The 23,491-nt window shown below is 50.4% G+C and overlaps 11 protein-coding genes across 11 annotated transcripts; 7 read left to right on the forward strand and 4 right to left on the reverse strand.

The window, feature by feature from the left end:
* Nucleotides 1-119: 119 nt before the first annotated feature.
* Nucleotides 120-2,736, reverse strand: BCR37DRAFT_380178 (P-loop containing nucleoside triphosphate hydrolase protein). The gene has a single exon (XM_040869439.1). The coding sequence runs from the start codon at nt 2,663-2,665 to the stop codon at nt 242-244; it is 2,424 nt and encodes an 807-aa protein (XP_040724748.1). The 5' UTR covers nt 2,666-2,736; the 3' UTR covers nt 120-241.
* Nucleotides 2,737-2,902: 166 nt separating this feature from the next.
* On the forward strand, nt 2,903-3,709 carry BCR37DRAFT_393248 (uncharacterized protein; the record flags this gene model as incomplete). The annotated part of the gene is made up of 3 exons (XM_040871279.1): nt 2,903-3,479; nt 3,518-3,631; nt 3,678-3,709. The coding sequence occupies 3 exons, from the start codon at nt 2,903-2,905 to the stop codon at nt 3,707-3,709; spliced, it is 723 nt and encodes a 240-aa protein (XP_040724749.1).
* An 88-nt stretch (nt 3,710-3,797) lies between these two features.
* On the reverse strand, nt 3,798-4,468 carry BCR37DRAFT_393249 (cyclic phosphodiesterase-like protein-domain-containing protein; the record flags this gene model as incomplete). Its single annotated transcript, XM_040871280.1, has 2 exons — nt 3,798-4,167; nt 4,206-4,468. 2 exons carry the CDS (start codon nt 4,466-4,468, stop codon nt 3,798-3,800), a joined length of 633 nt encoding a protein of 210 aa, XP_040724750.1.
* A 138-nt stretch (nt 4,469-4,606) lies between these two features.
* On the forward strand, nt 4,607-5,980 carry BCR37DRAFT_387665 (Lon protease C-terminal proteolytic domain-containing protein; the record flags this gene model as incomplete). Its single annotated transcript, XM_040870553.1, has 1 exon — nt 4,607-5,980. The coding sequence occupies one exon, from the start codon at nt 4,607-4,609 to the stop codon at nt 5,978-5,980; it is 1,374 nt and encodes a 457-aa protein (XP_040724751.1).
* A 573-nt stretch (nt 5,981-6,553) lies between these two features.
* Nucleotides 6,554-8,788, forward strand: BCR37DRAFT_42157 (uncharacterized protein). The gene is made up of 3 exons (XM_040872290.1): nt 6,554-7,125; nt 7,523-8,290; nt 8,385-8,788. The coding sequence occupies exons 1-3, from the start codon at nt 6,739-6,741 to the stop codon at nt 8,679-8,681; spliced, it is 1,452 nt and encodes a 483-aa protein (XP_040724752.1). The 5' UTR covers nt 6,554-6,738; the 3' UTR covers nt 8,682-8,788.
* Nucleotides 8,646-12,065, reverse strand: BCR37DRAFT_380184 (uncharacterized protein). The gene has a single exon (XM_040869440.1). The coding sequence runs from the start codon at nt 11,950-11,952 to the stop codon at nt 8,896-8,898; it is 3,057 nt and encodes a 1,018-aa protein (XP_040724753.1). The 5' UTR covers nt 11,953-12,065; the 3' UTR covers nt 8,646-8,895.
* BCR37DRAFT_380185 (phospholipid methyltransferase-domain-containing protein) lies at nt 12,057-15,126 on the forward strand. The gene has a single exon (XM_040869441.1). The coding sequence runs from the start codon at nt 12,447-12,449 to the stop codon at nt 15,063-15,065; it is 2,619 nt and encodes an 872-aa protein (XP_040724754.1). The 5' UTR covers nt 12,057-12,446; the 3' UTR covers nt 15,066-15,126.
* A 901-nt stretch (nt 15,127-16,027) lies between these two features.
* Nucleotides 16,028-16,533, forward strand: BCR37DRAFT_380189 (uncharacterized protein; the record flags this gene model as incomplete). The annotated part of the gene is given in 3 exon segments (XM_040869442.1): nt 16,028-16,032; nt 16,261-16,381; nt 16,401-16,533. 3 exon segments carry the CDS (start codon nt 16,028-16,030, stop codon nt 16,512-16,514), a joined length of 240 nt encoding a protein of 79 aa, XP_040724755.1. The 3' UTR covers nt 16,515-16,533.
* Nucleotides 16,534-17,383: 850 nt separating this feature from the next.
* On the forward strand, nt 17,384-17,703 carry BCR37DRAFT_380193 (uncharacterized protein). The gene has a single exon (XM_040869443.1). It carries the CDS (start codon nt 17,470-17,472, stop codon nt 17,641-17,643), a length of 174 nt encoding a protein of 57 aa, XP_040724756.1. The 5' UTR covers nt 17,384-17,469; the 3' UTR covers nt 17,644-17,703.
* A 580-nt stretch (nt 17,704-18,283) lies between these two features.
* Nucleotides 18,284-18,743, reverse strand: BCR37DRAFT_380194 (uncharacterized protein). The gene has a single exon (XM_040869444.1). It carries the CDS (start codon nt 18,657-18,659, stop codon nt 18,339-18,341), a length of 321 nt encoding a protein of 106 aa, XP_040724757.1. The 5' UTR covers nt 18,660-18,743; the 3' UTR covers nt 18,284-18,338.
* Nucleotides 18,744-20,556: 1,813 nt separating this feature from the next.
* Nucleotides 20,557-22,664, forward strand: BCR37DRAFT_380200 (uncharacterized protein). Its single transcript, XM_040869445.1, is given in 9 exon segments — nt 20,557-21,015; nt 21,027-21,106; nt 21,642-21,959; nt 22,008-22,170; nt 22,195-22,196; nt 22,241-22,267; nt 22,311-22,343; nt 22,390-22,428; nt 22,479-22,664. 8 exon segments carry the CDS (start codon nt 21,047-21,049, stop codon nt 22,623-22,625), a joined length of 789 nt encoding a protein of 262 aa, XP_040724758.1. The 5' UTR covers nt 20,557-21,015; nt 21,027-21,046; the 3' UTR covers nt 22,626-22,664.
* The last annotated feature ends 827 nt before the right edge of the window (nt 22,665-23,491 follow it).

Raw genomic sequence — 23,491 nt, forward strand, 5'->3', positions numbered from 1 at the left:
TGAACACAGCACCTGAACAATTTATACCTCGGAAGTCTAAATCTCCATTCAGGGGCAGTTAAACTATTTGTAAATTTGTTGGCACGAGGTCTCCCTGAAGCTTGCGCCTGCATGCCGCTGGAGTCTTTGCTTGTGTCGTCTGACCAGACTCTTTGCTGCGTTGTCTCTCAACGTTTCAGTGAGGGTGAAAGACTTATACAGCCCATAGAACACAGCGATGCACTTATAAAGTCCTGCTAAACTATGAACGACCCAGCAGCTGTAGAGCCAGTTCTTCCTGTGCAGCAAGAGTCTGAGGCTCGGCAACTTCAACGACATTGCCCAACTTGCGCCGCTTTGATGCTGCTTCTTCTTCTGCTTTGTCGTCATACTCCTGGAACCACTTTTTACGCTTACCGCCAACTTCTTCATCCATAGACGCCGCATCTGCCGAACCGTCATCATCGGAGTATGGTGCCAGAACCACTTCTTGGTCACTGTCGTCGCTCGCAGCCTCTTCCGCGAGTTGCTTGGCTCGCTCAAGCTGCTTTCTTCGTTTATCACGTTTCTTGTCCTTTGCCTCCACCTTGTCGTCCACATCCACGGATTGCAAGAGCTCTCCTTGCTTCTTCAAAAACTCGTCGATCTGCTGTTGTGAAGGGCCGAGAGCCCTGAAGGCTTCTTCCGTCTGCATTTCGTACATGGGGTGCGCGTCTCCCTCGTCGTCAAAGACCAGCTTCGTTCCGAGTGGTTTATATTTGAGCATAGCCTTCTTTGACAGTGCTTCTTTGGCTTTACGCTTTGAATCTGGCTTGAATGTCTCTGAAGGAGCATCTCCCGCCAGAGCAAGTTGGGGTCCTTCGTTGCCTTCACCAGCTTCCAGTGCATGATCAGCGCGCTTGATCTTCATGAATGCATCATCCTCATCTGCATCTGCAGTTTCCTGATCAATTGTAGTTGTCCCATCATGCTCAACAAGTTTCGTGTAGTGCTCCGACAAGATATCCTGGTTGCGACGCTCAAACATGCGGTCATACTTCGTTTTTGTCACCTTTTTCGGCGCTTCTGTCTTGCTTGCAGGCGCCTCACTAGCCGTATCACTCTCTGAACCTGATTCGGTATCTGGCCCGCTACCTTCAGAACCTCCCTCACTCTCTGATTCTGGTTTGAGGGTTGCATTCTTCTTTGCCTTGACCTCTTTCGAAGACAAGAATTTGATTCGTGGTGCACCAGGCAGGCCGAGACTTGCGGCAAATTCTTCAACCGGTAACTGATCGACCTTGAAGACATCCTTGTCCTTGTGCAAGTTGACACTCCGCACATATGACACAAATGCCTTTTGTCCGAGATACTTGATTTCTGGATCTTTGAAGCACATGTGCTGTAGCTGTGAGACAATACTCTGCTTCTTGTTCTGCTTGATATTGAGCTTATCCACGACCACCTTTCGCTTCTTGAGGCGGGCCAAGAAGGCTCCCTCTTCGCTTGGAAGAAGCATGAGGAGTGCTTTGCCACCTTTCTCATACCGCGCAGTCCTGCCAACGCGATGAATATAGGTATCCGCATCTTCGGGTACATCCAACTGAATCACCCAATCCACAGAAGGGAAATCTAGACCACGTGCGACGATATCCGTACAGAAGAGGTAGCAGTGCTTGGAAGCGGCGAATCGAGCAGTGATCTCCGCGCGCGACATTTGCTTTTGCTTGCCGTGTAAGTGGATGAGCGGCACCCCGGGATGTAGATGACGAAAGGTTTCATAGGCAAACCGAACTTGCTTTCCAGTGGACATGAAAACAATAGCTTTGCATTTCAAGTGCGTCTTCATAAAAGCGTAGAGTGTGTCGAGCTTTTCTGGTAAGTTGACAAGGACGTAGCTTTGCTGGAGAGATGCTGGTGTCGCACTGTCTGATGACTCGTGAACAGAGACATACTCTGGGTTCTTGAGTGAGAGTCGAGCAAGATCCTTGACAGATTTCGTCTGAGTCGCACTGAAAAGTAGAGTTTGACGAGAGGGTGGCAGATTGTCTACAATTGCATCCAGTGTTTTCCGGAATCCCATATCTAGGATGCGATCTGCCTCATCAAGAATAAGCATTTGCAAGTTGTCAGCTTGAAAGCCAGCAGTCTGGTCCATGTGCTGCAAGATTCTGCCAGGCGTGCAGACCAAGATGTTCATCTTGAGCATTCGATCGGCTTCTTCCTTCAAGTCCTTGCCGCCAATGACCAGACCAGCAGAGAAGCCATGTGTACGTCCAATCTTGCGCAGCACTTCAAAGATTTGTAACGCCAGTTCGCGAGTCGGTGAAATGACTAGAGCCCCAAGACCATCATATTGCGTCCAATTGGAGCGAAATAGATGTTCGAGCATGGGTACGAGGAAAGCCAAAGTCTTGCCACTGCCGGTTCGCGCAGCACCCAGCACATCCCTGCCCTTCAGGATCAACGGTATCGCACGCTTTTGAATGTCTGTGAGTTTTGTAAAATGAGCAGCTTTGAGGCCTTGTATTGAATTATGCGACAGAGGCAGATCCTCAAAACTGTTGATATCTGCCAAGGCCGCAAGGTCTTCCGGATCAAAGGCATCAATGCGCTCCTGCAGCTTCGCCAAGTCTTCCTCGGCCGCTTTGCGAATAACGAGCTTTTGCTCCCGCGTCTTTTTCGGTTTGAATCGCCTACCACTCATTGCTGCGACCCAATTATTCCTGAAGTATGGCCTCTATGCCAAGTCGACCTATATGCGCTTCTTTAATGACCTCGTCGATGCGTTTGGCCGCCAACTTTTTCGAAGTGGTCGCACGCACATTCAGATGGGGACAGGGCTGAAACACCAAACACATCATGAGGGCGTGAGTCGGGACACAGTTTGTTTGAGGCTGTACAACTGTATATAGAGACATGGTGGGGCGATTCCAATGACTATATGTTCAGGTTCTTGAGAAGTATCATTGCGGATGATGCGGCAGTTCTGATTGAAATTGCCGTCAAGGACTATGTCACCAACCAAGAGAAGAAACTTGACTCAATTGACAGTCTTCGGTCACTGCTCACAGACGCCAACCAGCAAGAATTCGTGGAATGTTTAGCACGGCATCTCGGACCTCGCTGGAATGATACAACAGCCTGGTGTCGCGAAGAAGACTGCATCGTGCTCTTGCAACGACTCGGTACTGAGGCCACTGTTGAAGCTGTAGCTCGCGACGAAGACATGATGTACTTGCTCGATTATCATCTGCGTGCATGTCTCTTGACAAACAGGAGTTCTTCAAAGCAAATTCGGCTCGCTCGAGCTATACAGCAGTATTTGGACGAGGTATGCACTGCGTACATCGTAACAGTAGTTCTTCAGCCCTTGTTTGACTTGCAATACAAGTACAAGGATGTGTGGGCGAACAGCATGCTGAGTGCTCGTGATAGGGTCTCTCGCTACAGATCCAACCATGTTGGCAACCAAACAAGAAACTCCGAGATCGAAGCAAAGATCTTGCGGGAGAAAATGCGTAAGCCTTGCTCAAATGAGATTGTTGCTGACAGAAAGCAATTGCCACCGCGGTCCACATCCAGCGTGCCAATATTCTCGCCTTTGACATGCTCAAGGAGGTCATTGGAAATGACGCTGTCATTGCAAAGGAGATTTGGGCCAATGAAGCGCGTCAGGTGAAGCAGATATTGTGCAATGAGCCATGCTGGCAAATGAGCAAAGACGCCGGTACAAGACTTGCAGCGTTGAGGGGCCAGGTGGCTGATGCTGTTATGCGCCTTGATCTGGCACTGTTGTACTTTACGGAGCAGGAAGAGGAGCCTGAAAGCCTGCCAGCCTACTCTTGGGCACGGAACATCTCAAGTACTTCCTTAAGCTCAGCTGGCATGTCGCAAGCAAACCAAGAATCAGGAATCGTTGTCGAGGGCGGGCCATCACATGAGCGCGTATCCATTAGGACAACTTGACAGAGTTCTTTAGCAAGGTCAAGCTGACTGAGTTGCTCTTCGATGCGCGCATCTTGTAAAAGACGCCGTGCTTGGGACTCGTCCTTAAAAGCCGAAGCATAAGCAAGACTCAAATGGGGCTCAAATGCAGCCATAAAGTCCTTTAACTGCGCATCAGATTCGCTGACAGCAGCCTTCCGCATACACTGAACAAATTCGAGCAGCCACATGGTTCTTTCAAGCCTGATGTAGATGCGCTTACTGAATATTAGCAGAAGAACAGAGGTCTCCGGTCATACAAGAACTTTGAACCATAAACAACTTGAGCCACCTTGAGATCAGTTGGAGCAATACGTTCTTCTGCTCTGGCCTCTTTCGAGGGTGAAGTCATCAAGTCTGGAGAGACACTCGACGTGATGGTCATATGAGGAGGGAAGCTGGAGGTTACAGTCTCGCCCCATTGATCTCCATTCTCTGAAAGCAGCTGAATGGCTTGTTTCAAGATATGCTCTAGTTTAGATTCCTTTGCTGGCACAAGCCAGAGCGAGCCTCCGAAGGACATAGTCTCAAGCAGCACTACTTTGTGTATAGCTTCTAGAAATGTCGCTGCTGCCAGATCTCGTCCCCACAATTCGCAACGACCACGGACACTTACGCAATCACCATCCAACACATTCCATCTCAGTCAACCCACACGAGCATGTCCAATACCGTCAAAGCGCCCATCCTCCTGCTACAAGGCCCGCCAGGCACTGGCAAAACATCCATCGCGCAATCACTCGCAAAAGCGCTCGGTCGTAAATTCCATCGCATCTCACTCGGTGGCGTGCGCGATGAAGCCGAGATTCGTGGGCACAGGCGGACTTATGTCGGCGCTATGCCTGGCTTAATTGTACAAGCGCTCAAGAAGGTGGGCTGTTGCGATCCAGTCATCTTGCTGGATGAGATTGACAAGATGAGCAGTAATAGCCATCACGGCGATCCATCAGCCGCTATGCTCGAAGTCTTGGATCCTGAACAGAATCACAGCTTTAACGATCACTACATGGCAATTCCTATTGATCTGAGCAAAGTTCTTTTCATTGCTACGGCCAATTCCCTTGACACGATTCCAGCGCCACTGCTAGATCGTATGGAGACCATTAGCTTGCCAGGCTACACCTTTTTGGAGAAGAAGTCTATCGCTGAACGTCATCTCATTCCAAAACAAGCCCGTATGAATGGATTGACGCCAGCTCAGATACGCATTGCTGAAGAGATTATCTTGAAGATTGCAACAGAGTACACGCGCGAAGCAGGTGTCCGCAACCTTGAACGGGAAATTGGCGCTATTTGCCGCTACAAAGCGGTCGAGTTTGCCGAATCAAAGGATGATGACAAGACGTTTGACCCTGTCGTGACCTCTGCAGACGTTGAGAAGATTTTGGGGCTGCAAAAGTTTGAGGCAGAGCTTGCAGAGACTGTTGTCAAACCTGGTGTTGTCACTGGACTCGCGTACATGGGCAGTGGTAATGGTGGGTTGCTCTTTCTCGAAGCCATTGAGATGCCCGGTAAGTCAGGTAGCCTGCAGCTCACGGGTAGCCTCGGCGATGTCATCAAGGAAAGTGCACACATCGCTCTTTCCTATGTACGTGCGAATGCGTTCAAGATGGGTATTCCAGGCGCGACGACGCCAGAGACGGATATCATGAAGAATCGTGCAGTACACATTCACGCTCCTGCTGGTGCGACGCCCAAGGATGGACCCTCTGCCGGTGTAGCAATGACCTTGGCGCTGACGTCCTTGTTCCTGAAACGTCCGGTTCCGCCTCATATCGCCATGACTGGTGAGATTACGCTTCGAGGCAATGTCCTACCTATTGGTGGAGTCAAGGAGAAGGTTCTTGCAGCACATCGAGCCGGTATTAAGACCATCTTGCTTCCTGCAAAGAACAAGAAGGATGCTGTTGCAGATTTGCCGGAGAATGTTAGGCAGGATTTGCGCATTGTATTTTGCACACACTTTGCCGATGTGCTTGCAGAGGTATGGCAAGAGCACAGAGAGTCGTTGACAGTCGTGCCGTCATTGCTATGAGGTGCCGACAACATATGGTGTATGTAGGGAGAGACTCGTTATTACAATGTACATTTTTTTGATGTTCATAATTACCATCAGGGCGTCACTCTCTTGATAGCTTTAGTATGCTTCTGAGTTTACTGTCGAGCTACTGTGGACACAAAATCGCTGCAAGCTGTTATTCAGGCCCTTACGCGGCTACGCCATGATACTTAGCGGGACGACTCTTGAGTCTTGATGTTGAAGGCCGGGTCAGGCACACGCGCAATTGACAGCCACCGACGTCTCAATGCGACTTCCCCATTCGGCGCAATAACCGAGCCAGCTGCAAAGTATTTCCCGAAGACGCGCACGGGCACGCCAGCTGCAGTCTGGACTCTGAAGTCAGCAATCGCACTTGCATGACTGAGCCCGGGAGCATGACTTTGAAGTTTGAAGGTCTCATCATCAGACTTTCATGTCTCGCTCTATACGAGGATCCTTCACTGGCAGTCTTGACCCTTGGGCCTTGGCTCAGCTGCTACATACGCGCTAGCTCCGATGACATGCCCATGCCAATTTGTAAGGCCTTGAAAGGTGGGCAAAGGGCATCACCTATCAGGCCGCTATCACCTTTTTAGGTAACCCACAAGCTGCAAGATGTGCCGCACTTTTCACCGTCATGGAAATCTTCCGCACGGCCCACAGTCGCCCACTCCGCCAATATAGACCTCCCTTTCGCCAGTGAGCGCCTGACCTGAACCATACCCTTTCTTCACGACTCGCTGTCGCCCGCTATGGATGAGCTGCATGCTGCAGGACCAGCGCCGAGCCGCTCGTTGCTAGCAGCATGTCGCGAGGACGACGCAGTTGCAGCAGATGAGAATGGCGACAGTCAGCAAGGGTCAGCACGATCAAGCATCTCTGCGATAAGCTCCCAACCTGAGAGACAGGATCGACTATCTACTGCAGGATCCACATCATCAGCGGACCTTCCTGGTATGAGCAACGAAGGAAGTGGATCAAGGCGTGGATCAAAGGAGAGTATCTGCAGCACAGACTCCGGCTTTGGTCAAGGCTCAGATAGGCCGGCAATCAAGAAGAAGGAGACCACTCGTCGTCGCAACAAGGCACACGTCTCAACGGCCTGCTATCCTTGCAAGCGCGCGCATCTGGCATGTGAGGTAAGTTCTTTCCCCAGAATCTTTGGTCAGCTCTGTGTGTCGTTGTCGACGTCAAACGTCGATCGTCGGCCGCGTCTCTGTGTCTCTCTGTGTCTACGACTCTATGATCAGTCTTCGGAGACTTTCGAGAACGATGGCTCAATCGGCCGGCCTGTACGCTTGTTCCGTCATCAAGCCTTGGCACTAGTCGGGTCTTTCTTTTATTTTTCCTGGGCTCGCGGCAAATTCATGGACGGCAACTCGCTTCGGAGCTGCAGGAAGCGATGACGACTGTGGAGCCGAGCGCGTCAAAAAAACGAGCGCACCCAAGAATTCAGAAGGCTACTTACAAAGACGTCACAGATGTCACACAGACTGACTGACAGGTACAGATCAGGTGCTAACCATGTCACTATAGACAAGCAGACCATGCAAACGCTGTGTCAATCTAGAAAAGGAGGACCAATGCATTGATGTGGCCCACAAGCGTCGTGGGCGACCGCGTATCAAGGACACGGTTGCATCGAAAGCTGGACCACCGCTTGACTCCTTGAATCACTTCCAGACATCTGTCCCAGCAGCAGCTGTTCAGACGACAGATGTGTCTCCAAAGCGAGGTCCGTCCCTAGGCATAGAAGGCAAATTTGCCGAGCGTCCGAATCACATTGATCTCCAACCTCGTTCATTGAGCACTGATCTGAGGTTTGGTATGCAGCCAGGTGGTGGTATCACGCCGCCCATATCCTTTGAGAGCGCTGCTGTGACACCAGGCTGGCACGAACGCCGGAGCTCTGTCTCAGAAAACAGCTATATGCCTGGGATGGGCAACTATGAAGTTGCACCCAGTGTTGCGCGACCCGTCACAGCTGCTCTCATTCTATCTATGGATTTGGTGATCATTCGAGCGACTAATGACATTGCTTCGTGGCTAGAGACGACTACTGATGATCTTGTGCATAGGTCGCTGACACAATTGACAAGGGACGATGATCTGCATCATCTGCATACATTGCAACAAGCCTTGACGCAAGATGCTGCGGACTTGTTGGGTGTACAACCCAAGATAGCGCAACAGCTCCATCCTCGGGCATTACAAGACGCATTGGCCGCTTACAACACAGTCGAGTTGACGGCTGCAGGGCCACGACCGTATCCAGTCCGACAGGCTGGTTTGACACTTCGGCAAGCAACGGGCGGACGACTTGCAACAACGCTATCGCTCTGTCTAGGGAACATGTCAGCGTCAACGTTCCCGTACCTAGTCGCTGTCTTTCGCAAAGAAGCCGGCTGGCTTGCCTCACAGCAGCAAGGCTTCTACTCACAATTATCGCCCTTCACAATGCCGAGTGGGCAGACTCGGTATAGTCATACGCATCCATACTTTCACCAACATCAGCAGATCCAGGCTCAAAAGCAGGCTTTTGTCAACACACAAGAAGTCAACACGGCGCAGGAGAGAAGAGAAGAGAAGAAGCCATTGTCGTTCCTGGATCCGGGCTTTGATTGGGCAGGCGCAACAGCTGCCGCTGCTGCCAGGAAGCCGGCTGAGTCACTGGAAAAGGATTCGACGAATGTGAGTGTAACGGAGACGAAGGACGGACATACAGAGGAGGGTCATGCTCGACAGAAGAGTCTGTCCCTGGCATCAGTCATGAATTGATTTATCGTTACCCTTGCTGTAGAAGAGGAAGAAAGATTTGTGCTCGCCAGAGCTGACCTAGCTTCCTTCAAAATCTGTATGCATTTCTATCTGCAAGACTACGCTTCGTGTATCAACCGTTGAAACCATCACTAAAGATGCGCACAAATGAAAGGCACTTCCACATCTTCCTCATTCTTGTCATCACAGCAAATCTCCAAGATGAAATTCTTTGCGTGACTCGGCACAGGCTTCTTGCTAACAAACTCAACGAGTTGATCGAGCGAGAGTGCATACCGCTCCGCTAATTTCTTCTGCGGGAAGAAGCTCGCGTATAGAAGCGATGTTCCACTCGATAGCATGGTGATATCAAGCCCATGTTGCTGGCTAAAGAGATCCAACAGTTGCTGCAATGTCATACTGGCTTGCACGTCAAACCTATCCCAAATCTTGTCAAATTCAACGCCATTGTAGTTGGACTTGGGGCTACTGACGGGTTCGCTGAAACCAAAGAAGGGTAGCGCCAGATTAATGAATCCATTCTTGTAGTCCTCCAGCTGTTGCTTGCCATCGATAATTTTGTAGAGCTCGAGACAGACGAATCCAGTGGTTGCTGCGGTGGTTGTTGCAATAGCAGGGATGATCTTGCCAGCGATGAACTTTGTCTTGTGGTTGTCTGCTGTCGCAATGCCATAATTCATGGCACGCAAGTTGGATGCCGCAGTGATGAAATCAATGTGATAGTTTGTATCATCATCCTTCTCGAATTCAACAGGCTGTAAGCGAAGTCCAGCCACAGAGGAAGGCGGTGGCAAGTCATTCGCCAGATTGGCAAGGACATCGGCATCCACCTCACCAGCTGCGTTTGGGTCAGGATCTGAATCATTCACTTGAATCGCCACACCATCGCGAGGTGAGAACTCGGGAACAATCAAGCCGTCCAGCACTTTCTTATACACTGCCATGTCGTTGGTGCCTTTGATGCCAAAGTTGAAGGCATGCAAGTTGGCTGCTGCAATGACATAGCCCATGTGCGTTGGCTCTGCAGCATCGAATGACAACGGTGTCGGTGCACGTTTCGGACCAGACCAGAAGGGTGTGCCAGTAGAGGTCAATGAATCCTTGGGGAAACGATACAGTAGTTGCTGAATGTTGTTGTTGTACGTCTTTTCAAACTCGAGACGCGCCCAAGCAATACATTCCTCAAAGGTGAGAGGTTTGGCGGACACAAGGTATGCCTTGATGGTCTCAAGAATTTGCTTTTGGTCGCCCGCCTGCTTCAACGTTGTCTCCAAAAAGTTGGGTTGTGAGAGGTACATGTTGACATTGTCCGCTGGCTCCTTGAAGTATGCCTCAAACTCACTGCGCGCCCAAGCAATGGTGTGTTCAATCTGGTTTGGGAAGTTCTTGATGGTGCACATGGGGAAAGACTTTTCTGGTGGATCTTGTGAGGAAGAGTAGGATTCCGTCAAGGCAGGGAAGACGACTTGTGTGTTTCCCTTGGTGCCCAGCGTGCCAGACTCGAGTAAGGACTTCTTGAAGAAGACGCAGCGACGATCGACATACGTGCGTGCATCGACATTGTCCAGCGCATTCGTGACAGAATCGAGACCATCAAAGAAGGCATCGCCAAAGACACCTTCAGTCTCTTGTCCAACACGCTCACGGTATGCAGTAATCTTGCCCTTCAAATCTGGATTCATCTCTGCCACTGCGGTAGCAGCACACTCAGACTTGAGCTTGCCCACGTCAGCGGGCCGGAAGAGGAATTGTCGGTTGAGATTGGACTTTTCAATTGTATCCATGTCAGTGACATGGATGATACCATTGGGTCCGCTACCAAGTCCCATCATGGCCCAATTCTTGAGCATCTCACATCCAATAGCACCTGAACCAACCAAGAACTCCTTGGTATTGGCAATCTTGTCATTGAACGTCTTGCCAAATACTGCAATTTGTCCATCATACCGACTGCCCAAGGGCGCACACTCTTGCTCCGTCAATACAACAGAAGTAGGAAGTGACTCGAGCGAGTCAAAGTACATGAACTGCATGATTGGGTGGAATTTGCCTGAAATGGCCTTGAGCACTTCTTGCGCAACAATACCACCATACACAGCGACCATAGGACTGACATCGCCTCGTGCCTGGTAAGAAAGCTCTTTGATCAGCTTCTCGTCCAATTCGGGTTTCTCTGAAGATGCAGCAGCGATACGTTGTGCGGCTTGCCAAACATCTGCTGCGTCGCTCTCGTTTCGTGGACGTGGCAAGAGACCATTGTGTTGTTCTGCAAATTCATGCAGCGCCTGAAAACCAACATGTAGCTGGGCGGGACGATCAAATTTGGCAAAGTCAGAGATGAGGTAGTCTGGCGCAGCGAGTTGTTCTCTGAGAGGTTTGAAGTCGACAATTTTCGGCATTTTGGCTTGCGTAAAGATTCCACCGCGAGTGTATTGACCCAAGCCAGAGACATCGCCGATGGAAAATGTGTATGGGCCCTTGACCTGGACCTTGCGAGGCTCCGTGCCGATATTGAGTCCCTCGACCTCTGTGAATGTCACATAGTCGTCATCTGCGAGTCCATGCCGCGTCTCATCGAGTGCAGTCACCAAGCCTTCCGCGTTGATATCTGCGACGATGCCAGAGACGGGCGCTTCGCCTGTTGGGTCGACAATAGAAAATTGCGGCCCGAAATCGCAAAAGACACTGCCAAAGAGTCCTCTGACGTCTGTTGAGATGAAGAAGATGCCATTCTTGTGGGTGAAGTCGTTGATTTCGACTTGCTTTGCAAGTGCTGTCTCTGTAAGGACTACCACTTGGAAGTGTGCGAGCTTGTCTGTCGTCAAGTCGCCATCGAGAACATTGATGGGAACGTATGAGTTGAGCTCGCTCAATCTAGGGCGTGTAACAGTCGCCCGTGGCTGTCCAACATCACCTTGCCGCAGAAAGAATTGTGTCGACAGATCCTCGATCTTGACAGGATTTGGGTCGTAAAGTGTGAGTGACTTGACACCTGCTAGCGCGACATTCTTTGCGATTTCTACACCAAGTCCCTTCATTCCAACAATCAGCACATTACTGTTTGCCATGCGCTTCATTGCTTCATGGCCGAGGACGTAGAGTTGGCGCGAGTAGAGTGATTCGTCAATGGCGCGCTCTTCACCTGCAAGCGCGTCCACCTGCATCTTTGTGGCGAGCGAGTCTGACATGATCCGTTTGCTGGCTGCTCAATGGACTCAGAGCTGATTGTTTCCTGCACTTATCGGAGTTTGAGCAGTAGAGCAGGACAGAGAGCAAGGTAGAAGAAGCTTAAGGAAGGGACGAATGGGTTTTGTGGTTGAAAATGACGGAAGCAGGCGACACGTGCAGCGACGACAGGACTCAGAGATTCACACAGAGAAGCATTCACTTCAATTTCACTCAGCATTGTGGTGTGTGTGGTACTGCAGCGACCCACAGACTAGAGAGACTGCTGAGAGATGGACAAGCAGCCAGAGAGCAGGCCAGGTATGGCCATAGGCAGCAACCCTGTCTCCTCCAACGGACAAGCAAGTCCAACGGAGAGCTCATCGGCTGCAGGCAAGCTTAAGCAACGAAAGACCATCGGGCGCACGGCAACAGGTGCAGGTGTGTCTATCCATTCGAAGAATACATAAGAGAACGTGCTGATTAGATAGTCTTTGAGGTGCCGACAACGCACGACATGGTCTCCACCATTCTGGATCCACGGCAGCCAAAGTCAGAGTGGGACCTCTTTATCGTTGGCACCATCTTGGCACACGTTGGACTGTACTTTCTGACCTCTGGATGGCTTCGAAAGGCATTGTTTCTTGCTCTATTCACGTTCTGGCGTCTGAGCTACAACCTGGGCATTGGCTTTGTTCTGCATCAGCAGTCCAATGTCAAGCAAAACGACATGGGCTGGCTTGTCAAAAAGGCACACGATATCGGTATCTTTGACGCATCCAAGAATCCAAAGCTCTATCGATTCGTGAGGCGACAGCTCATTGACAAGATGGGTCCTGATTTTGACTATGAGAAATCTCCCATCGAATACCAGACCTGGTTGCTGTTTCGTCGTGGTGTCGACTTGATTCTCATGCTTGACTTTTGCTCCTATGTCCTCATGGCTGTGAGCTGGTCTTATGTACCGAAATCTCACGGCATCGTCATGCACACGGCTCGTTGGACATTTGGCTGGATCCTCGTTCTCTTCAACTTGTGGGTCAAACTCGACGCCAATCGCGTCGTCAAAGATTTCGCCTGGTACTGGGGAGATTTCTTTTATCGCCTCTTGGACTCTGACCTCACTTTCGATGGAGTGTATGAGCTCTGCATGCATCCGATGTACTCGCTTGGCTATGCTGGCTACTATGGTATCTCTTTGCTCGCATGCAGCTATGCAGTCCTCTTCACCTCCATCATCGCGCACATCAGTCAATTCATCTTCCTCTACACAGTGGAGGAGCCCCACATCCGCAAGACGTACTCGCCCAAGAGCACCCTTAAGATCCAGTCCAAACACGAACTCAAGAAGGAGCTCATGTCAAATGAACGTGCCTTTGGCGAAGCTGACTCATCTCCGCGCGGTGAGGGATCCGTGGAGCGCATGTTCGACTTGTTCCGATCGACGGACGTCACGCAAGTCCTGATTGTCTTTATCGGTATCGTTTTTGCCGTGTTTACACCACAGCAGGGGCTCTATGCACGTTATGCGACGGCACAAGCCGTGATCTGGCGTTTCGTGCACACCTTTGGACTGTTCTGGTCTCTCAATGGACAAAGCGAGGCAAAGGTCTGGACACGTCACTTCGTCAAGTATGGCGAGTCGCCAAAACGCGCATGGCAAGAGTGGAAGAATATTTACCTGCTGAGTTTGACTGTCATGTATGTCACTTTCCTCTCTGCTGCATACAAGAGCTACTCCATTCCGGATAATTGGCAGTACAGTACCTGTCTTCTCCGTCACATTCTTGGTATCGCCCTGATTGCCATGCACATTTGGACGTCCATCTCTATTCACGAAGTGCTTGGCACATTTGGCTATTTCTTCGGTGACTTCTTTGTTGATTCAGCTCAGCCAAGATTGCAATATACAGGTGTCTACCGCTATCTCAACAATCCTGATCGTATTGTTTACAGCTTTTGGGGTTTCGCTCTTCTTGCCAATTCGACGAGCGTTATCCTATTGGCTGCACAAGCACAAATCATCAACATTTGCTTCATCACTTTTGTTGAGAAGCCACACATGGAGAAATTGTATGGCGGTCAACTTCGCAAAGAAGCAGGCTTCAAGCGATCACTCAAATCCATGCCAGTTGTGGATCACCCTCATGTCCGTCGCACAGTCGAGCAAGTCGAAGGCACGTTCGACCACTTGTTCGATCGTGCCGTACAGAGCATCCAGGACTTCTTCACACACACCAGACCTCAACTCGACAAAGCCATTCAAGAATCCAAAGTCCGCGTACACCGCTACTCAAATAGCATCACCATCACCAAAATCGCCGATAATTTGAATAACCTCGACCTATCGCAGTTCAAGCTCGAACTCGTCCCGAGTGCCGCTGCAGTTGCACATCCGGAAGCGTCATCCTTGACGAATGTCTATCAGCTCGGAGAACCCATTCGTGTGCGTTGGCAAGCACCACTCAACCATGCACGTCGTGACTGGATCGGTGTGTATCGCGTCACAGACAACTTGTCCAAAGACGTCACGCGCGTTGCTTCTCAAGGCCACTGGTCGGCTATCGAAAGCAAGAGCTTTGGTGATCACCAAGCTGATATCTTGGAAGAAGGGGATGAAGCTGGTATGGTTGAATTCAGGGCAGATACGGTACCTTGGACAGAGGGTACTTATGAGATTCGCTATCATCACGATGGTAAGCACAATGTTTTGGCTATCTCGCAACCTTTTGAGATTGCCGTTGATCCACTCATGCGCCTTGAAGAGACCACCAACCCGGCAAAAGACGAAGCATCAGCCGAAGAAGTCGCTGCTGTCATGCTCTCGCTCGTGCAAACCATTCTTCGCAGTGAAAAGGACCTGGACTTGCCCATCTCGCTGCATGCTGCGATTGTCTTTGGAGACGATGCTGAAAAATACGCCAAGAGAATCGCCTATGCTATAGACAAGCGCTTTGGCGTTGATCTTGCCTGGCAACTCGTTGCTACGGATGCATCTGTGGAGAATCTAGCAAAACGTGTCGTTGAGGCGAAACGGGTCTTGAGGCCATTTGTTCGGTATGATGCACGGACAGCTGGACAAGAAAGTGCTTTGCAGGCTTCAGATGCTCAAAAGGAGTCGCAATGGACTCTGTAAAACTCGATAGACTCTTTTTGAATTCAATACCTTTAGACTAGGCAATGATACGTCTTCCAGCAAAACTTTACGCATTATGGCACTGCCAAGGTCGGCTTGCTTGGTCGCTACCTGAAGCAATTCTTGCCCAAGCTTTGCACTGGCAAGTTGTCCTTCGATATGCACGATTGTCGTCTGTTGTCGAGAAGGCATCCGCCACCGCGAGACAAGCGAGAAACAGCAATGTGTAGATCGAGAGAGAGAGAGAGAGAGAGAGAGAGAGAGAGAGTGACTAGGCATTTCAGACTCTACCAGGAAGACTCCATCTGTAGTATAGACCAATGACAATCTAGCCGTCTGAACCTCCCCATGCTGATTGATGAGCCAAGGACATGTCTTCCTGCCGTGTTGCAATTGCCAGCCGCGTTGATCCCGTTCTTGCGCTTCAGATGGCGCACAGAGGCCATATATCTTGATGCACTCTGGCACTGCGTGCTGCGAACATGTCAGGACTTCCACAAAGTACAAATACACACAAAGGAAGATGAAGTACGGCAAATTGGCTGAACTCATTGAATGTCTCTAGATATGGAGCAATCGGTGTAGGGAAAAACAAAAAGAACTTGGCGACAAGGCTCCATTTGCAAAGGAGGTCTGGCTCAAGCTCAAAGAAAAGCTTGAAACTGATGTTTGCCTTTACCAACGGTAGGTGGTGCAGGTGCCGAGCAGGTCCCAGGGCGCGAACCTACAGTAAGTATCCTCAAATCCAACAAAGCCACGGATGCGAGGAGGGGCATCATAGAATGATTCTTCCTTGTCAATGCCTGTCTCATCAATTGCAAGGTCATCGCAGAAGATGCCCACATCGTATTGCATCTGTAGACACATGGTCGCGTTGCAGCGATCATAATACAGCGTGCCTTTAAACCATGGGTCCCAATCTGGGCCATTACATTTGTCCTTCTTGTGCTGGATCGGATAACATGCAGTGGAATTAGGGAACGTTGTCTGTTCAGTCTGTTAGATATAAAATGAGCTTCGAGATTCTGCGGGATTCGAAGTTGGGTCCAGGAGGTGTCTCCTGATGAGCACTGACTCCTGGATGAGGCCTTGGATTCGGGGTTCAAAGAGCTGCAGCGGTGTCCTCTAGGGACTAGTCACTTTTGGCTCAACGGGAATGCGATGCGAACCCCGAATAGGTCTGACAGATTATGAGCCTTGCGCTGGCGTTGCGTAGTGATGGCAGAACACGAACTTATGGGAAAGGCTTCGAAGCACAGTATCACCGCACAAGGAGGTTGCAGGATAGCTGTTGCGGGAATTCGAAGCTGGGTGAAGTGTTAGATATAAAATGAGCTTCGAGATTCTGCGGGATTCGAAGTTGGGTCCAGGGGGTGTCTCCTGATGAGCACTGACTCCTGGATGAGGCCTTGGATTCGGGGTTCAAAGAGCTGCAGCGGTGTCCGCTAGGGACTAGTCACTTTTGGCTCAACGGGAATGCGATGCGAACCCCGAATAGGTCTGACACAGTCGCCTCTTTACAATGCTTTGACAACGGACAATCGTTTTGATTGTTATAGTTACTAATTCGTCCTTTTTGCAGCCAACAGAACTGTTCTGCCTCTGCAAGGGTCATAACCAACATAGCCACAGCAAAATCCTGCTGCTTGAAGCGCATTCTAATTGTGTTTGAACCTGTAGATCAGTAATGATGCTAGTACAGTCCAAAACAAACCAACAAAGGCGAAATACTAGGCTGTTGTGAAGTCTTGTCGCCTTGGATGCAGAAGGCTTCGTAAGGGGTGGAGGTCTTTATAGGAAAATCTTGAGCTTAGCCTGCTCGCAGACTCGCAGCCTCCGAGCCTCGCAAGTGGTCTGTCAGGGGTGTAAAACGTGCTCATTTTGGATGATTTGATTTCCGAACATTCAGGGGTAACAAGTTTCATCACAAGAGCCGCGAGAGAAGGAACAGCGGACTTGCTAGTACAGTACAATCAATAGCAAACCAAAGAAGACTAGCCGCCGTGCTGTTGTAGACTATCGTTGTCTTGGAAACAGAATGCTTCGCAGGAGGCACCCGTCTTGATAAGATATTCATGGCCTAGGCCAAGTCTCAGGTGGTTTGTTACAACTTGTCAGGGGTATGCTGACATGGCATCGGGCGTATTTCGGATGAGCCTCTTTTCGGAAATTCAGGGGTGACAACTCACGGCTCATAACAGCTGCGCCGCCGCGGAGGACGGGCATCAGACTTGCGAGGGGTTTGAAATCAAGGTACGGACGTGATCAGAGACATGACTAAGAAGTCAGTTGGCGTTGCTTGGTCCTGGTCCGGCCTCGCAAACATCTCCGACGATCTTGACAGCACGCGGATCAAGCTCCTGCAGCCTTTCAGCCGGCAAATGCACCCGGGCTTTGCACCCAAATGTCTTCAGATGAGTACAATTCGGCTTCCTGTTGTGCCACATGTCATACAGCGTCTTGCCCTGTAAATTGCGCCTGCCAAGCCTGTTGCCCGCGTATGCGGCGGTGCCTACTGCTTGCGGCCAGAACTTCGCAGCCACAGTGTTGCGAAACATCATTGTGCGCCCTCAATTAAGCAAGCTGCCATTGAGCCGTTGAGCCACTACATTCTGCTGCTGAAAGATACGCCAAAGGAATCGCCTATGCTATAGACAAGCGCTTTGGCGTTGATCTTGCTTGACAACTCGTTGCTTGCAACGGATGCATCTGTGAAGAATCTAGCAAAACGTGTCGTTGAGGCGAAACGGGTCTTGAGGCCATTTGTTCGGTATGATGCATGGACAGCTGGACAAGAAAGTGCTTTACAGGCTTCAGATGCTCAAAAGGAGTCGCAATGGACTCAGTAAAATCGATAGACTCTCTTTGACTTAGATACCTTTAGACTTAGGCAATTGCATTTATACGTCTTCCAGCAAAACTTTACGCATTATGGCAATGCCAAGGCCAGCTTGCTTCGGCGTCACCTGGTGCAGTTCTCGCGCAAGCTTTGCACTGGCAAGTTGTCCTTCGATAGGCACGAGTGTCGTCTGTTATCGAGAAAGCATCCGCCACCGCGAGACAAGCGAGAAACAGCAATGTACAAATCGAGAGAGAGAGAGAGAGAGAGTGACAAAGCATTTCAGGAAGAGTCCTTCTGTAGCATAGGCAGACAATAACCTGGCCGTCTGAACCTCCCTTCGCTGACTGATGAGCCAAGGACATGCCTTCCTGCCATGTTGCAATTGCCAGCCGCATAAATCCCGTTCTTGCGCTTCAGATGGCGCACGGAGGTCATAGATCGTGATGCACTCTGGCACTGCGTACAATTCTACGCTGCGAACATGTCAGGACTTCCACAAAGTACAAATACACACAGAGGAAGATGAAGTCAGGCAAATAATCTGAACTCATTGAAAGTCTCAAGATATGGAGCAATGGTGTAGGGAAAAGAAGAAGAGCTTGGCGACAAGGCTCCATTTGCAAAGGAGGTCTCTGACGAAGGGCGAACAGGTCTGGCTCAAGCTCAAAGAAAAGCCTGGAATTAAGGATTGCCTTTCTTCTTGCTGATGCAGCTGCCGAGCAGGTTAAAAAGCGAGAATTGGCAAGAAGCATCCTCAGCTCCAGTGATGCGAGGAGGGGGATTATAGAAGCGTTTCCCCTTGTAAGTGGCTCTCTTATCAAGTTGATCGCAGAAGATGCCCACTAGTTCTGTATCAGCCGACGCTCGGCATTTGCGACCCTTGCAGACAGCGTGATACAGCGTACTCGTAAACCACGGGTCCCAATCTGGACCAGAGCATTTGTCCGTTTCTTGCTTGATCGGATAACATGCAGTGGGTGCAGGGAACGTTGTCTTGTCAGTCGCCTCTTGACAATGCTTTGACAACGGACAATCGTTTTGATTGTTAAAGTTACTAATTCGTCCTTTTTGCAGCCAACAGAACTGTTCGGCCTCTGCAAGGGTCATAACCAACATAGCCACAGCAAAATCCTGCTGCTTGAAGCGCATTCTAATTGTGTTTGAACCTGTAGATCAGTAATGATGCTAGTACAGTCCAAAACAAACCAACAAAGGCGAAATACTAGGCTGTTGTGAAGTCTTGTCGCCTTGGATGCAGAAAGCTTCGCAAGGGGTGGTGGTCCTTTATAAGACATTCACGGGCTAGGCCTACTCGCAGACTCGCAGCCTCACAGGTGGTCTGTCAGGGGTCTGAAAATGTGCTCATTTCGGATAATCTGTTTTCCGAAGCTTCAGGGGTAACAACTCTCAACACGAGAGTGGCGAGAGATGGAAGGGCGGACTTGCTAGTACAGTACAATCAATACCAAATAGCAAATCAAGGAAGACTAGACACCGTGCTTTTGTAGACTGTCGTTGTCCTAAATACAGAATGCTTCGCAGGAGACATCCGTCTTAATAAGATATCCAGGGCCCAGGTGAAGTAATCGAGATTGGCGGATATGCGAGGCTGTAGTCGTAGGTGATAGACACAGGCACGCAGGGCAGCTGCAGATAAGACTTGATTCGAATAGGGGACAAGAGTATAGCACTCTTGCCAGCTAAGACTAAACTAAAGGTCACGTGCATGAGCGCTGACGTGGCAGAGAGATAACAGCGGAAGCAAGTGATCAGGGGATGCACTTGAATTCCTAACACTCCCTCTATCTCGATAAAGCGAAGTGCTTAGACGAGGCCGAGAAGCAGTCGTTGCGTCTCCAATGCAGGACGTGGAAGGAGCTTGGTAAGGAGATCGGCTTTTTGCAGTTTTGTGCCGACGTAGTGTAGCTTGATCTTGCCTTGCTCAATCAGGGATCGAGTGTGATGGTACTTCACTTCGATGTGCTTACTCTTGGCGTGAAACACAGGATTGTGTGCCAACTTCAGCGCAGCCTGATTGTCCCCAAATAAATTGATGGAACCGTCGGAGTTGAGCACATTGCTGATCTTGATGCCGAGCATGAGCTCGCGCAGCCAGAGAGCCTCTTTTGACGCGTTGGAGAGGCCAATATATTCGGCTTCCATGGTCGATGTGGCAACAATGTTTTGGCGCTTTGACTGCCAGGTGATTGCAGCTCCCCCAAGCATGAACACATAGCCAGATGTGCTCTTCCTTGTATCCAGGCACCCTGAGTAGTCAGAGTCAGAGTACCCAGCAAACTCGTCGTTTCCGTCGTATCGCAGTCGCAAATTGCGAGTCGTGAACAGGTACGCGAGGACGCCACGAGCCAACTTCATGTGAGAAGTAGTCGGCTTGGCAGAGAAACGACCTAGAATTCCGACAATATAGGCAACATCGGGTCTGGTCGAGATGGCTATCCACTGAAGCTCCCCAACAATGGATTGGTAAGCAGTTTTGTTGGCCGGCTGGTCGTCAGTCGGCTGGTGGGTAGTGCCGTCAGTGGTGAGAATGGTGCCGACACTGGCTGGCAGGTGCCTTGGATGGCAGTTGGCTAAGCCGTGGTCGGTGGCGATCGATTCAATATAGGTGGATTGATCGAGAGTGTATACGCCCTACGGAAAATTTACCGGAGTGTACCAGAGCCAACCGGCGGATTACCGTGAGAAACTTTTCAAGCACAGCGGATTACCGGAGCCAACCGACTTCCAAACTTGCACACCGGAGGAAAACCAGCGGATATGGAGAGGCGGATCACTGAGCCACGCCAAAAGGCAGACAACACACAAGTCAATCACTGTTATCAAGTGATCAGAGGCCAACATCCGCTCATAATCAAATCTAGAAGCTATTTATACTGGATTCGATAGCCCTCAGCTACCCATAAAGAATGCTTCTGCTCTCGTAAGCGCCGTTCTCGCTTAAGCAGCTTGCCTGCTGCTCTTTTCTTGTCGAGCCCTGTTCTCTCAAATTGGCCAGTTCATTCAAGAAGACGGCAAACTGGCACAATGACCTGCAATATGTGTCCTTGCTTGTTGAGAGACTTTGCGCCGCATGACGATATGGTCTTCAAGACCTTGATAAGACCTTGATGATCGCAAAATGCCTGCCGTCATGTTCAAAGAGACAGAGCAATTCTCTATAGCTCAATATTGCATTGTCGTGAACCTCAGACGCTTCATACGTCTGCCCACTGAATGCGGCCTTCGTTCGTGAACGGAGGCCACTCGCAGCACACTTCACAACGAAGATCTTTGTGGTGCCTTGACGACTAGCCACTTCGCATCTTAGCCACGATCACAAATTGGCGTTTGTAGGCTCAAAATTGGAAGAGTGTAGCGCTAGCGAATCTTGAGAATCGTCGACTTTGGCGTTTTGCTTCATTCTTGTCTTATCACTTCAGGACGAGATGGGATGACCAGCACACGCATCTGCCCTGCACCGTCTTGCTGCTTGTAGACAACACCTCACTGTCCTTGAGCTTACACATCCGAGCCTGTGGCATCTGAAGGTGCTCGATCACTTTTTTGAGTCTTCTCAAGACAGGTTATTCACTACTAGCGTGAGCAGCGCACGCTGCAAGCTCAATACCTCTGACTGACCTAGATAGGAAGAGGAGTTTTTCACAGACAGTCTGGACGACTACAACAGGCTCGCAGGATCTCTTGCGCGTATCGATATACCATCAAGATCCAAGCGCACGTCGCATGGCGTCTCTAGAACCGATAGTCCCTCTACAAAGACACTACGACTCGCAATGGGACTCTGGCCACGAACGCCATTGCGCGACGCTACCTGGAACAACATCACGGCACATGCACGGTACCTGATAGACACTCACCAGATTGTGGTCGATGCGCAAGGCAAGACGGTCACATGGCGTCACCGCAACGTTGGGAAGCTCCAGACGGTCATTCACAAGTTGGAAAAGGCTTTCCCTGTGCTGGGACGAGCTCATGGACATTGGATTGCCTTGACCATCTACCAGCACCACGCGAAGGTGGTGAATGAAGCGGTGAGAGTGTCTTTGTACCTTGCAAGCTCTTGACTGACGCGCCCACAGAAGCGCAAAGCGAAAGTCTACAGAGAGACTACTACTGCTGCTTCTTCCCAAGACGACGATAACAGCCACGAGCACGACGTTGCCCATGGAGTGTCATCTGCTCGCGTCGATAACGAGAATACCCGCTGCGAGACACCCGCTTCCATCTTCTCTGAAGACAATAGTATTGACTAGGCTGCATCGAGAGTTGTGGGTTCCTCCTTCTGCCTGATGTGCCTCACTAACATATTCAGTTGCAGCTAACTTCGTCTCAGCACAATGTGAGCCAATTATGCGGAGGAAACATTGGCTAACAAGATGTAGCGTCAAGCAAACAAGATTGCGCATGTTTCCAAGGCAAGTCCGTCCCATCTTTGATGTTATAAGACTGACCAGTGGCCAGAAGTCAAGCAAAGATCGATCCACCTCCTCGTCTCGCAAGGTATACACTTCTGCCATTCCTACCATGACATACTAACGATGCATTTCTAGTCTGGAAGAACATCAAAGCTATCACGCAGAGCACAGGACGCTGAGCAAGGCAGCGCTATTATGACCAAGGCCAAGACTGCAGCATCACAAGCAAAAACGGCGCACAAGTCTGCCAAGAAGGCCAAGAAAGCGGCAGCACGTCTGTAGTGTGTCGTAGATGGTCTAGTTGCTACACCTACTGTCGCTACAGCATCTATTGAGCTCCCCGTTGGCAGGTGGTATCCTCTGGTAATCCTCCGGTTGGCTCTGGTAAAGGCGTGCTTATTTCCGCCGGTAGTCTGCCGGTAGTCTGCCGGTATTACTGCGCCTGCGAAGTTAGGGATTTTCCGCCGGTATTCCGCCGGTATTCATCTGGTAATTTCCGCCGGTAATCTGCCGGTCCAAATTTTCCGTAGGGACGCCGTTGTTGTGTGAGACGCGCATGCCGAGAATGGAATTGGCAGGGCCGAGATCGGACAGCTCGTAGCGTTTGGTAAGAGCCTTGAGAAGATGCTCTTTGTGCGCGATGTCCGAGAAAGCCATCAGAATGTCGTCGACGTAGACGCAGAGCAAGGACGCGTTTGTCTGATGCTGATAGATGCCAAAGTCGTGCATCGAGCGTTCATAGCCAGCAGCCCTACGGGAAAATCGCTGGTGAAGACGGGTGCACACTGGTGACTCGCGGATGACTCGCGGGCGATAAACCGGTAACGCTGGTGTAATACTGGAGCAAACCGGAACACCACTTCCAGACGCTGGTGAAAAACCGGCGATCGACGGAAGACAAACAGCAGACGCTGGTGACTTCTGTTGCCTGCACTATAGCTACGCCCGTAGATAGCACGTCCGAGTAGACATATACGCTGGTCTTCGTCCAGCTCATGCGCAACTTTTGAGATGGAAGCAATTCTATCTACGACGTGTCCAGACCACATGATTCCTCGATCTGCATGACTTCCTGCAAATGGAACCATCGCTCGATGCAGAACGTAGAGTCATGTGGTTTGCTAGACGCTAGCTATCCTACAAGAGCG

The sequence above is a fragment of the Protomyces lactucae-debilis genome, assembly GCF_002105105.1.
Source record: "Protomyces lactucae-debilis strain 12-1054 chromosome Unknown BCR37scaffold_11, whole genome shotgun sequence".
In the NCBI taxonomy this organism is placed as follows: Eukaryota; Fungi; Ascomycota; class Taphrinomycetes; order Taphrinales; family Protomycetaceae; genus Protomyces; species Protomyces lactucae-debilis.